General features: G+C 40.4%; 3 protein-coding genes across 3 annotated transcripts; 2 read left to right on the plus strand and 1 right to left on the minus strand.

Annotated features, from left to right (window-relative positions):
- The first annotated feature begins 488 nt into the window (after positions 1-488).
- On the plus strand, positions 489-2659 carry LOC9659586 (nicotinamide adenine dinucleotide transporter 1, chloroplastic). Its single transcript, XM_024683972.1, has 10 exons — positions 489-921; positions 976-1064; positions 1127-1222; positions 1272-1387; positions 1440-1488; positions 1545-1663; positions 1714-1808; positions 1874-1962; positions 2019-2113; positions 2165-2659. Exons 1-10 carry the CDS (start codon positions 677-679, stop codon positions 2456-2458), a joined length of 1287 nt encoding a protein of 428 aa, XP_024539740.1. The 5' UTR covers positions 489-676; the 3' UTR covers positions 2459-2659.
- On the minus strand, positions 2575-3780 carry LOC112349470 (pentatricopeptide repeat-containing protein At4g02750-like). Its single transcript, XM_024683925.1, has one exon. It carries the CDS (start codon positions 3778-3780, stop codon positions 2575-2577), a length of 1206 nt encoding a protein of 401 aa, XP_024539693.1.
- Positions 3781-4148: 368 nt separating this feature from the next.
- LOC9659587 (kinesin-like protein KIN-14I) lies at positions 4149-9479 on the plus strand. Its single transcript, XM_024683971.1, has 23 exons — positions 4149-4725; positions 4791-4948; positions 5014-5148; positions 5199-5541; positions 5591-5670; positions 5737-5811; positions 5857-5934; positions 5985-6068; positions 6129-6158; positions 6208-6289; positions 6340-6435; positions 6483-6662; positions 6714-6820; positions 6874-7052; positions 7108-7272; positions 7326-7579; positions 7635-7798; positions 7852-8007; positions 8061-8746; positions 8802-8926; positions 8996-9101; positions 9201-9303; positions 9366-9479. The coding sequence occupies exons 1-22, from the start codon at positions 4572-4574 to the stop codon at positions 9247-9249; spliced, it is 3486 nt and encodes a 1161-aa protein (XP_024539739.1). The 5' UTR covers positions 4149-4571; the 3' UTR covers positions 9250-9303; positions 9366-9479.
- Positions 9480-14171: the final 4692 nt, after the last annotated feature.

Raw genomic sequence — 14171 nt, forward strand, 5'->3', positions numbered from 1 at the left:
AAATAAAAAATTAGATATAATTAGATTAAAACTCAACTCAACTCAATTGCAAGTTTGAATTTTGAATTTTAGTTGTTAGATATGCCACTAAATGATCAAAGAGACATCAGTGGAAGAAATAATTTAGTTATTCTAAAAGGATCAACTGGATAAGTAGTTAATAGATATATGCAATAATGTTTGGTTAGCTTAGCTTATGAAACCAAATTATAACGTTAGGTTAAGCCTCCCTTATGAAATTAAAAAATATGCTGAAATATACTTAACTATTCACCCCATAAACCAAAAATAAATGATCTTATAGGTTATCTCACAAACCGTGAACATTAATAATTTATTTTTTATCTAATTACCCTTTTTCGTAAATACGAACTTTGGACAAACGTTGGCCATACGTGTCCGCCTTCTGTCCGTCGGTTTTGTTTATAAGCGGCATCGGAGAATTCTCTCTCTTTTGTTTTTTCTTTCTCCCTTTTCATTTTTATGCTTTTAGTCAGCTGCTTATTAGGGTTTGGGTGGAATGCGCGGTCGCCCTGGTAATGCTGCGGCATTCTCTTGCCCGATTCCTGCGCCGGCGCCCTAGATTTACGCTTGTTCTTGCTCTCGGTTCGTCGGCCATAGCTGGAGGATGCGCGATTGATCGGGATTCCTGGGTTCTTGCTCCAGCTGAGGTGACATGATCTCGATCGACGAGGAAAACAACGGCTTCCAGAGTAAGGCTGCCTCGTTTGAGCTCCTCAAGCTAGCAAATGAGAAGCAGGCCGCGGCGAAGCTGGTGATTCGGCCGGCTGTCCTGGCCAGGGCTCTTGAGGAAGAGCTTAGGGACGAGCAAGTGCCCAGCAGCTTGGGGCCATCAGATGATTCATTCATTTTTGAGCATCATAGGGCAAAGCGAGAATTTTTTGCATTGCCGCTTGGCCGGTGAGTGGCTGATTCTTGATCCCTCGCGTCCTAGCTTGTGATCATTGTTTCCAGAATCGCTAGAACTATGAAAACTTGGATACGAGAAATGGAGGACAAGAGGAGGGCAAAGCTCTTCAATGCTGTCGCTGGAGCTGGCGCAGGTTTTTTTTTTTTTTTCCCTCTTAACTTCGTGCTCACTTAAAATTCTTTTTTCTTTGTCAAGGTTCTATATCTGCAACGTTTGTCGCTCCACTCGATGTCGTGAAAACGCGACTTCAAATCCAACGCATTCCAAAGGCTGGACAACTTGGTGTAAATGGTAAGCTCGTTTACGTCTTTGTCTTCGTATTGACTTGAGAGTTCTCCAGCTTTTGGAGGTACGAGCTTAGGAAAGACACTTCAATCGATAGTGAGGCAGGAGGGAGTCAGGGGACTTTACCAGGGCTTGGCTCCAACGATTTTGGCGTTGCTTCCCAACTGGGCGGTAAGTTACAATTACTCAGAAAGACCTTTAAGCTCAATCGCCTAACTCGCAGGTTTTCTTTACAACTTACGAGCAAATGAAGAGGTTATTGCAGACGAGAGGTAAAGCGAGCTTGGTACTTCTATTTCGAAGATGATAACTATTTCTTTGTACAAAGATTCACAAGCCGGGAAGCAGCAGCTGACGATGAGCTCACATTTATTAGCTGCGACGGTGGCTGGAGCCGCGACTAATCTTATTACCAATCCTCTCTGGGTTGTTAAGACTCGTTTGCAGGTAATTTTCTCTTGACTTTTTGCTGTCTGTTGATGACGGTAAAATCTCAGACTCAACGGCTGAGACCGGATTTAGTTCCCTACAAGAATACTTTCTCTGCCTTACGTCGCATTGCGGCTGAAGAAGGCCTCAGTGGCTTGTATAGGTGTGCTTCCATTTTTTTCACGCTTATATAATCCCGTTTTTTAATCCTTTTCTGTGCTTAAACAGCGGATTGATACCAGCACTTGCAGGAGTAAGTCACGTCGCGGTGCAGTTCCCGGTTTATGAGCAGCTGAAGCAGTATTTCGCAAAGCTAGGTGGGACTGACAACTCCAGTTGCTTACTGTTTTGCTAACTTCTTATCTTCTTCCAGATGGAACTACGACAGATAGATTGTCAACAGGTCGCGTGGCAATTGCTTCATCAATATCAAAAGTCCTTGCTTCTACCATGACGTACCCTCATGAGGTTTGTGATTCTTCTAAACTTATTACGATGGCTTTGATTTCTCTTTTGCAGGTTGTGAGAGCTCGGCTCCAACAACAGGGTCAGGTCGCCGTCACTCATATGAAATACGCCGGTGTTGTAGATTGCGTGAGGAAGATCTGGGTGGAGGAGGGAATCGCCGGTTTCTACCGAGGCTGCGGGACAAATCTCATGAGAACAACACCCGCGGCTGTGATCACCTTCACGAGTTTCGAGCTGATAATGCGGTTCCTCCAGAGCTTGGAGCCTCCCAAGGCAGTGGTTTTGAAAAGAGACGACGACGACAGCGGCGAGGAGGTCGTCTCGGAAGAAGTTACAAAACATTGAGTTTTGGCACAGTTCGTGAAAGCCAAGCGGGTCTGGGTGACGATTTTGGGAGCTCAAGCTTTCGTCTCCAGTGAGGTCTCGATTCCTTCCATCTTTTTGTCTTGCTCATATTTTGCTTAGCTCTCTGCGATTGCATTTGTTAGTAGCACATAGGCCGCTGCGCTTGCCGGCTCCAAATCAAGTACGAATTTTGTTGCCCGACCACTGACTTTGAGATTTTGGTGTGCTTTGGAAGCTCCCAGCAAACAGGTCCAGTCCCAAGAATCTGGGAGGAATGGCATGCTTTCGGTGAGAGCTTGGGACTCGTCGATATGGCCGCCACGACGAAGAACATCAACCATGAGGCTATAGTGTTGCTTCTTTAGCTCCACGCCAAAGTCACGCGTCATTGAGGTGGCGTAGTGCCAGCCTGGACAAACGTTTCCCACGTTGCCGCACGCTAGGAGGACGCAGGCAAACGTGACTTCATCCGGGAGCTCGGTCGTGGCCATGACGTGGAAGAGCTCAAGCGCCAGCGTGGAATGCCCGGTCTGGGCATATGCTGCTAGCATGGCGTTCCACGTCACGGTGCTTCTCTCCTCGATTCGATCAAAGAGCTGCTTGGTCTCGTCCAGCTGTCCGACGCGTGTAAATGCCGATAATAGAGCGTTCCATGAGCCTGTGGTCTTACGTGGCATTGCGTGGAAGGTGTTCTTGGCCTCGTCAAGATGCCCTTGTGAGGCATATGCCGCCAGCATTGTGTTTTGGGCGATGGCGTCTCGCTCCGGCATAAGATCAAAGTAATATCTAGCGTCGTCGATCCATCCTGCCTGGGAGGAGGAAGAAATCATCAGAGTCCAGGAGATCAAGCTTCTCTCTGGCATTTGCTCGAAGAATTCCTTTGCTCGGTCGCTCTGGGTGTAGGCGGACAGCATCGCGTTCCAAGAGGCGAAGTTCTTGAATTTCATCGATCGGAATGTTGCCTCGGCGAGCTTGATCTCGCCTCGATTCGCGTAGAGGGAGATCATGGAAGTGGAGGAGACGAGATCGTGGTCCTCCATTCGATCAAACATTGCCCTGGCGGTGTTGAGATCCCCAATTCTTGCATACAGCGATAGCATCGCGCTCCAGGAGACCTGGTTCCACTCCGACATGCTGCTGTGGAAGATCTTCTCGGCCTGAGAGAGATTCCCATTCTTGCAGTGCGCGGTGAGAATCGCGGTCCAGGAGATGAGATCCCTCTCCTCCATCGCCCACAGCAAATTCTCGGCCATGACGAGATGCCCGACGTTCGCAAGCGCCGAGAGAATCGCGTTCCATGACACGAGATCCCACTCCGGCATTCCATCGAAAAGATTCTTTGCCCTGTCGATCGCGCCGGAGGCGGAATGGATCGCGATCATCTTCGTCCAGATAACCAGATCCAACGCTGGGATGGAATCGAAGAGCAGCGCTGCGCTGCTATAATCCCCGCCCTGGGCGTATGCCGCGATCATCAAACCCCAAGTGTAGATATTCTTTCGCTGCGTCGTGTCAAAGATCTGGCGCGCCGTGTGAAGGCCGCCGCTCTTCCCATGGATCTGGATCAAGAGATTTCGCTCATAGGTCTCCCTTGGGGCGAGGATTTGATCCAAGCAAGGAATCTTTCTTCCCGCCCATGGCGACGAATATACCTTTACCATGCAGTTTACCGCGCGGTAATTCGTGTTCTAGGGCTTGACGAACGGCTTTTCCCATTGAGCTCTCTGTCGCTTGGTCGTGAAGAGAAGTGAGTACCAGGGGTTTTGCGCGATCGCGATCAAAGCTGCGATATTTCGAAGGCGCCGCATTGCCGGATTTGCTGATCCATCAGCGGCCTCGAGGAATCGAGGTATCGTATGTGACAGATCCAGGCGGGGGCCTGAAGCTCAAGCTGCGCGTCGATGGATCTCCTCTAGAAGCTACATTCTTGCCAGATCCATGATTTCCGAGGAGTGATTCTTTATTGGTAAAGAGTGTGGGAGAAGCTCCAGATTTGGTGACCGATCCGGCAGACCCAGGCGTATACTCCACTCTTGTTAGCTGGGAATCGATGATTGCGGTCTACGGGCTAGAAATTTCGGGCGTGGAAAGGCTCGAGGCTGGAATTTGATCCATGAGAGAAAGGACGCCGCCAATGCCGTCGCAAGGCGAGTTTAATGGCTCGGTGTTCGTGTTCCCGGACGACTACGCTCACGCCAGTCGCAGTGACGCTACCGGAGCTGCAAAGAAGGAGTCGAGCGTGGTGTCTAGAAAAGCGGAAGAATCGGGTAAGTCTTTTGTCAATGAATTTCTACCTGGGATCGCAGACTGATGATCACTTTGCGAGGAACAGCGAATAGAAGATACTTGGCGGCTTTGTGGATGGAAGAAGTTGTCGGTCCTCTACATCTTTCGGTGGAGCCTTCCGAGGAGGAGTTTGGTCGCTGCTTGCGCAATGGAATTTCTCTGTGCAAACTAGTTAACAGTGTGCAGCCTGGATCCGTCTCACGGGTAATTTTTTCTTTTCTCTTGTCATTGTTTTAGTTCTTGTTTGTTGATGCCGAATCAGTGCTCAGGTTGTCGAGAGCTGTTCTTCCAGTCCGGCGGATGGAGCCCTTTCTGCTTATCAGTATTTTGAGAACGTCCGGAATTTTCTTGTCGCAATGGAGGACCTCAGTATACCGACGTTTGATGCCTCTGACTTAGAGGAGGTAATAAGAACATAAGTTCGTTTGTTTCATGCTGTCTGGTGTATCCGCAGGCTAGTTTTGGAGGAGGCTCCGTTGCTAGAGTTGTTGACTGCATCTTGGGTTTAAAATTGTATCACGAGTGGAAGGGAAGAGGAGGCCAGGGTCAGTGGAAGCACAGCTCGAAACAGAAGAGCCTGCTCACATTATCGTTGGAGGAAGGGGAGAAATGCTCCTCGCTCACAAAGTCGAGGTCTTTTAGTGGGAAGAGTGGTCGTAAACGCTGCGTACTTCCGGAACTTGACTTTCTTGGCGAAACGCAGCTACTCTTTCCTGATGAGCCTCCCGAATTTCAAGCATCGCGTCAAAATTACGGAGGACAACCAGCTTACGCAGAAAATCTAAATGCGCCATCAGGTGCTTGTTTTTCTTTTAGCCTGTCAGTTTTCTAACTTGTGTACTGCAGATATTTCAAAGCAGACGGCCTCCGGATTGGAAAACCGAGATTGGCAATCAAGCATTTTTGAGTCGTTTGATGGTATCGAGGTATTAAGAGAGTTTTAGTGGCTTATGTTTTATCGTACAGTAAAGTATATGAAGCCTCTGTGACAGAATCAATCACCAGCACTGTTGTCCAACACGATCAGATCTCTTTTGAGTCAGAAACAACCGGATGAGATTCCTATGGTAAGTCTTATGATCGTTCCTCTTGATTAATCGGTGAATTTACAGGTTGTAGAGTTCATGCTGCAGAAGATAATGGAGGACTATAGACGTCGTTTTTATGCTCAAAATCTCCAATTGAAGAAGGTTCTTTTTGATTCATCAATTATGTTTTTTTGAAAACACCACTCTGCCAGTTGAAAAATGCGCTGAAAGAAGCTTCAGGCCGAGGAAGTAAGTTTACCATGGACATAGAGCATGGGCCTCAAAATGATGACAAGGTGATGAACAGGTTCAATTAAGGTTATGTTTTTTTTTAATTATCTGACTCTGTACAATAGATCATGTATGACCAGTTTAAGCTCATCAAGGTACCTTCTTTGTTACCAATTCACGACTTTTTGTAAAGCTTCATAACAGGATTTGAAAAATGCATGGCACAAAACGAAGCAAGACGTTTTGGCAATGCGGAGAGATTGGAATCTGGAAGTAGCACACCTGGGTAGCTGAACTCCAATATAGAGCTCGCTTGTTAACGCTCGTTTTGTGCAGAATCACACATCAAGGGACTAGCTGCTGCAGCATCAGGATACCAAAAAGTGCTTCTAGAAAACCGCAAACTTTATAATGAAGTGCAAGATCTTAAAGGTAAGTCGCGAGTGGTTCTTACTTTAGCTGATGTATTGATTTGTCAGGAAGCATACGAGTTTACTGTCGTGTGAGACCCTTACTAAGCGGTGATCTATCACGAAGAACTACAGTGGAGTTCATAGGTGAAAACGGCGATGTAATGATATCAAATCCAAAAAGGCAGGGCAAGGATGCTTGTCGGACTTTCAAGTTTAACAAGGTTTTCAGTACTTCTGCTTCTCAAGGTAGTAAAGCTTCCGTTAAAGTCTTGATGTATAAACTTGATATGTTTGCAGAACAAGTATTCCTGGATACTCAGCCATTGATACGGTCAGTTCTTGATGGTTACAACGTGTGTATTTTTGCGTATGGTCAAACAGGCTCGGGAAAAACGTACACCATGGTATTTATGACATAATTATACAACAACATTATTTGCAACTATTTGCTGTACAGAGTGGTCCTTCAAACGCAACAGAAGATCTCTGGGGCGTCAACTATCGAGCTTTAAACGATCTCTTCTATATATCTCAGAGCAGAAGAAATGTATGTAAATATGATATCGGCGTACAGATGGTTGAAATCTACAACGAACAAATCCGGGACCTCCTTGCTTCAGACGGGCCTACGAAAAAATATCCTTTTTTTTAATGTTCCTGTTTGCTCTGGTTCTCTCCTTTACTACCACACGTTAGAGATTCGAAACAGTTGTCACCAAAACGGTCTCAACGTGCCCAATGCGAGTATGCTGGCTGTAACTTCTACTGTCGACGTTTTGGAACTTATGAAATCTGGGGAGAAAAATCGTGCTATTGGTGCTACAGCTCTAAATGAACGTAGTAGTCGTTCCCACAGGTAAGTTCAAAAAGAGTTGTTCCACACAGTATTGACATGTTTTGTGGTTTTAGTGTTTTGACTATCCATGTTCAGGGTAAAGATCTAGTGACTGGCACTATACTCCGTGGATGTCTGCACCTAATTGATCTTGCGGGAAGCGAGCGGGTTAACAAGTCCGAAGCAACTGGGGACAGATTAAAAGAAGCGCAGCACATCAACAAATCCCTGTCAGCGCTTGGAGATGTCATCTCGGCGTTGAGCCAGAAAAACGGTCATGTTCCTTATCGAAACAGCAAATTGACTCAGTTGTTGCAAGACTCTTTAGGTGAGGTGCTACGAATACAACTGGATGTGCTTCTTACGTATTGCACGTTCTGCAGGCGGCCAAGCCAAAACGCTTATGTTTGTGCATATAAACCCAGACGCGGACTCCTTTGGCGAGACAATGAGCACCTTAAAGTTTGCAGAAAGAGTGGCGTCGATCGAACTTGGAGCTGCTCGCTCTAACAAAGAGACCGGTGAATTACAAGATCTAAAAGAGCAAGTCAGTTCAAAAAAGAGAAACTTCTCTGCTCTAACGACTGTGCTGGTTTGCAGATCATGATTTTGAAGGACTCCTTGTCCAAGAAAGATGCTGACCTTGACAAACTGCTTCTTTTGCGCAATGTAAAGGAATCAACGTTGGCTCTGGAAAAGCAGAGGCACGAGCCTAAGATTAGGAAGCAATTTACGGATACGTTCAAAGCTAGAGAGGTATGCCTCTAGCTTTATTGCAATGATTTTTCATTTACGTTACTTTTATACAGAACTCTCCAGTTCGCGATCGTGCGAGACGCTTATCACCGCCTGGGAACACCTTTGGTTTTGAACTCGACAGAGTATCGTCTCCTTCTAAAGGTGACATGGCCACTGAACAGCAGAAACGAAAGGGTATAAAACCGAAACTGCTGACGTCTCCAAAGCCTCCTTACGAGGATTTTGCGCCGAAGTCACCATACCGAGAAAGATATCACAAGTCCAGGAACTCTCAAAGTAAAACGAGGGGCTCCAGTGTGTTCTTGGTCGAATCACCTCCGTGTTTGGAGGAGAGGCGAAAGTCTCCGGATGTGGATGGATTCATAAATACGGAGGCAGAGCTCTCACGGGACTCCCCGGTTCTGTGCTCTCTGGCGTTCGACCCGGCTGTGGAAGAGCCGAGCATATCTTACAGCACCGCAAACAATGAGCAGTATTCGTGTAACGATCCGAGCTTACCAGCCGTTACTGTTGTTGATCATCAGTCGGCAACGAGTAGTTCAGACTTGAAGGACACATGCTCAGACGTGGTTGTGACGGACATGCCACCCAGTGATTGTGAGGCTGACAAGATCCAAAGAAGCGAGACAGTAGAAGAAAGAGTGGAGACCATATCTGAGACGGTATATGAGACTCAAACACCACAGTTGCAGAGAGTTGACGAGCAGCCGAGAGAAGAAAAACGGTCACAGAATCGGTAAGTAGCTATTCTTTTGCAATGCACAATGCAGTATTTAATCTAAGCTCTCCAGGTCTCGGACTGGTTCTACAAGGAGTCGAAAAGGTCAGTCAGTCTCTTGCGTGCGACGTCGATCCACCATAGTTACCTCGAGAACAGAGCCCCCAATCATCCGGAGGAGCTCAAGCTCAATTCCATGTAAGTTTTCCTTTTACGACCGTCTACTGTTTACGCATTAGCGTAGGCTCAAGCTGATTGTTGTTCCAGTGTCAGCAAGGCATACAACACTTGAATGTCATGGCCATGGAAAGCAAGCATTTTCCCGGCAGCTGCTTTCTATTGAAACTGGAATTTCTCCCAAAGCTTCCAAAAGGTGCACGTTCGTTTTGATTGATTCCGTCCATGCATCAGAAGCTTATAAGCAGTGTACTTTTTTGAACCATGGGTCCTAATCGCTTACGTATCAATGCAGATACCCTTGGATGGTGAAGCAAATCAAGCTTAGTGCGATGATTGCGTGATCGAAGAGAAAGAGCGAGGCCTCTTGAGCAGCGTGATGGTTCTCACTTTTTAAGGTGTCATTTAAGTTCTTTTGCCATTCGTTTTAGTATATGACAGTTTTGCACGGCGTCTGCAGGCGGAGGCCATTTTTCCAGGCAGCTAGGAAGGCATTAATTTTCACGACAAATGTAACATATCTGTACACTGAAAATTCGGAGATGTTAAATGTGAATCTTCACGATTTTGAGTCGGTATGTATGATACATAAGTTTGCTTGGTTGTGTGAGGCTTTGGTAACAACGGCAGAGCCCAAGTCCACTGGCTACACTTATTTGTAAACCAGTGGGCACCCCACTTCTAAGCTCTCACCTTTCCATGCTTCCAGTGAGTGGGCAATCAGATGACTAACTAATTTCAAAAGGTTTTCAATGAGTTAAGCAAACTAAAATTCATACATAATGTAGTTTGTAAGCATTTAATTAAAGAGATAATTAGTTATAAAAGAAACTTCATATTAAACTGTAATACAGATATATAATTAGTTTTAGCGAGATTTAAAATAGATTAGTTTTTTTTGTTTTTCTTAATGTGATCTAAAAAGTTAATTACAATTTTAAAATATAGTTTTCAAAATATTTTATCTATTTTGAAATATTTAAGAGACCCCTTCTAAATTTGATTAACTTGGTTTCGAGTGTGCTCAATTTTTTAAAGTAGCTAATATCATATAAATAATACTACTTATCTTTTCAAACATATTACTTTAAGATAAGTTTTATTTCAAAACTAAATTAGCCATAAAATAAACTTTTTATGAATAAATGATCATATCAGCTTTTAGTAGTACATAATAAGTATATAGAATTGTCACTAGCTATTAAATATATATTGGTATATAAATTTATTTTAAAAAAATTATTGTGCTAATAGGTATCACTTTGTCTTGGTTGATATAATATATCCCAAAGTGAGCAATTATAATATACATAGTTATTCTAATTTAGTTAAATCAATATAAGTTATTGGATAGAATATTTCTTACAATAGAAGCTTTACATATGAACTTTCATATTATTTAGTTTAGCATGCTAATAAGTTTACAAAAGTTTGTAAAAAAAACTCATCTTGACATCTTTATATTATGTGATAAATTCTATAAATATCACACTAAGTTTAGAAGCTTTATAAAAAAAATTTTGAAATAATAAGTTGAATTGCCATGATAAATTAATTAGGTCTTTGTAAGAACTTTGTATCATTTTCTCTTTAATTCTCCCATCCTTATCTATCCAGTAATATCAAAGTATCACAATAACATTATTAGCACCAATATCAAAGTTATTCACTTTTAAAAAAGTAATTTCCTCCATAAATTAATTTTTTTGGAAGGAATTTCGTACATACAATTTAATTTTTTTATTTTTATGTTTTTTTTATTTGCCAATACAACCTTCTAAGCACTTGGATTCATCAATTTTAATTAATCATATACAATCCACTGTATCTGTAAAGATCACAATTACTCATTTAAAATTAATTTGTCATGACCAAAGAAATAAATAAAGTATGTTAAATAAGCAATTTCACCTATCACTTAATGCATTCACTAGTTGGCCACAGCCTAATTATGGATTAAATAAATTAAACACTACACTTATAACACCCAAAATTAAATCAATATTAATAATGTTTAAATTAAAATCTAAATTTTGTCTCTTTTAATATTGGGTTATGGAAATATCGTTTGGACAAGAAAAGCTCAATGATAGGAACTAAACTAAAACTTCATAAGTAATTAATTTTATTAGCTAATTTAATTTATTATATGTACAGCTATGGAACCCTATGGATACAAAATGTTCAGTGATTTCCAGAGATATGATTATAGCTGAAGATGTTGATTGGACTCTATTGAGTGGCTCAAAATTATTTATAGCTTATTTAGAATTCAAGGATATACCAAAGTTCAAGCAAAACAAATGTTTGGACATCAAATTAAAAACAAAACATCCACTAGGAGATATAATAAGATTAATAGAATCAAGCTATCACACAATGATAGGGTATGATGTTACTTATTATACTTAAATCTCATTCTAATAAATAATTGTTATAAGTATTTATATGAATATGACAAAGAAGATCACTGCCACACTTTTAAATTAGTTATACCTCTGAAATCTAAAACTTGGAAACAGTAAGAATCTAATAAATTGTTAAATAGTTTTACATATGGCTAGATTATACATAAATTATAGAGAACACTGTGATTTAGTAGGGATTCTATATCATGGTCAACTTGATCTTATTAGAGATGGATAATCTCTTTTACCATAAAAGCTCTCAATGGAGGTCTTTTATATGATCCAATAGGATCATACACCAAATTAAATTTATAATGATCACATAACTATGGTGGCTAAAAATAAATTTATTAGTGATAGCATATATTGTGATGATTTCATGAGCTTCCAAGACATCAATAACTTATCAAAGAAGTATGCAACTTCATATAGCTATTGGTGTCATCCAAATGATGCTTAAAGCGTTTATATCTAGAAAATCTGCCAATCTAGAAAAAGTGTCTTTCTACCAAGAAAGGGATGGCATTTACATTTTGGAATTTAATCAACTTAGCAGTGTCAGAAAATGATTGAATATGGTTGTAATAGTTTATTTAGTTTGGGTGTTACTTTTGGAACCAACTGTTATAAGGTATAGTTGCAATGGTTAATAATATTTATAATTAATTAACCTGATATAGTTTACATTATATACCATCATTGTTTTCAATAACCACAATAGCAGTATCTCTATTGCTTGGACGAACTTCAAGTGAGAAAGGACATTACATAATACAATGGATGCATGTATTGAAAGATCAAATTTTGGAACAAAATAATATTAGAAGCCAAATGTAGTAATTGTTGATGATGCTGAAGATGAGAGAAATGCTATAAGTATGAATTATTATTATATAATTAATTATAATTTGAAGGCCACATTCAGATGTGAGATCATATTATGTATATATGGCATAGTAAAAGAAACAGGTTGAAGCTTCTAATTTGGAAAGTCAAATCTTTTGAGACTCATATAAGAATGTGGACCAACTTGAGAAGTAATATTCTATACTGTTTGTGGCACTTATTTTGATGTTGGAAAACTACAAGTGGAAGCTATAGAGCTGATTGAAAAGTTTGAAGTTTATGTCAAATATGAAAAAGCTTTTCTAAAATATTTTTGTATTGAATGAAAATACAAAGTTATATCATAATACTCTTGATTTTGAATAATTATTATCAGTGTGGGTTGTACTTGCACAAAACTTTCAACATGCAAATAGCTCAATTAAGGCTTTTCATGCTAATATAAAATATATCCTCTTAACTGAGAAATATAGTAGAAATAGAAGAATGGATTGGGTGAACTAGCTTACAATTGAAGTTTACTCTAAACATTGGTTTATACATTAGTGCAAGATTTATGGTTTTATTCAAAGCCTTAAACAATAAAAACTGATTGACAATGCTATCATAAATGCTCTTTAGATTAGCAACTCTCCAAGTTAATTTTAATGTGAATAAACTTAACTTAACAAGCGTCTCTAACAAGAACAAGAAAGTTGTTATATTCAACCATCACATTTGAATGAAGCATGATATATCCTTACCACAACAAGATATGGAAATACTAAATCTGAAAGAGGTATTATAAAAATCTAAAATAATTATTTAGAATTGAATATCTTTGTTTTGACAGAATGAAGAATTTCTAACACATGAACAATATACATGTGCTAGTGTTGAAGATACATTACATGTATCAGAATCAAGAGTACAAGATGTTAGAGTATAGAAGATGGAATTTACTTAAGTTACCTAAGAGAAACTTTAATTGTTGATGATAAACATGCTTAATAAAATTCCAAATAATGAAGTATTTATAGTTATGCAATGATTTAAAGATTTTGGATAAAAATATTGATACTTTTTAACCTAAACCAGAAGATTTTATTTATCTAGTGAAAAAATTCAAATAATGAGAAGATGGATATAGTACATCCTTAAAGCAAGTTAGACCCTTGGTCAAGAAGATTTATGGGAAAGAAAAAGCTAAAGTATCAATAAATGATACAACTCCCTTTAGTCAACCTAAGAAACTGAGGCATAAAAGTTATTTTCAAGGAGAATCTTATTTAATAATATAATATATAATTTTTTTAGGCTAAATAAAGTTTTATATACTGTTTTATAATGGTAAGAAAAATTTTACACCACTATAAGCTGCAAGTGACTGCCAGGATAAACCAAAATGCTTCACTTAGTATCTTACACTTAGAAAATTTTTGCTCATCAAAAGTGGCTAATACTTAGGCCAGTGGGCATGGTTCATGTAGAAGTTCCCATATACAGGCTTGCCCCTCAACCTATACTATCTTCTTCTCCCCCACCACATTTTGATATATCCTTGGCCACATGAGTTTTAATGTGGCAAAGACAATAAGATTCAACAGGAAACCCAGAATCCCAACCATGAATAGAATCTTAGACAATATATAATGCTCTTCACAACTACTATATTCAATCTACAGCCAAAGCCACCCAAAGTAGCACCATTGTTGATAGTTAATTGAGGCCAGCAGCCATTGCCATAACTTCAGCCACTATCCAAGTTAGATCTAAAAAGTTGAATATACAATTAAATCTATACTATTGATAAAGTGCAAAGGAATTGATTGATAGTGTATCATGGCTTGATCTACAATGAAGTGGGGTTTTTGGCAATCAATCCATTGCAACTTGAGCATAATATATTTCACAAAAATATTGGTGGCAACTGAACCATCAACTCTATTTCTATCACTTCTGAGATTATATGTTTTGTTTTTTATATGAAAGTCATAGTTTATTCTTAACTTGGAAGGTATATATTATTTTTA

This window comes from Selaginella moellendorffii, unplaced genomic scaffold, assembly GCF_000143415.4.
Source record: "Selaginella moellendorffii unplaced genomic scaffold, v1.0 SELMOscaffold_39, whole genome shotgun sequence".
Taxonomy (NCBI): Eukaryota; Viridiplantae; Streptophyta; class Lycopodiopsida; order Selaginellales; family Selaginellaceae; genus Selaginella; species Selaginella moellendorffii.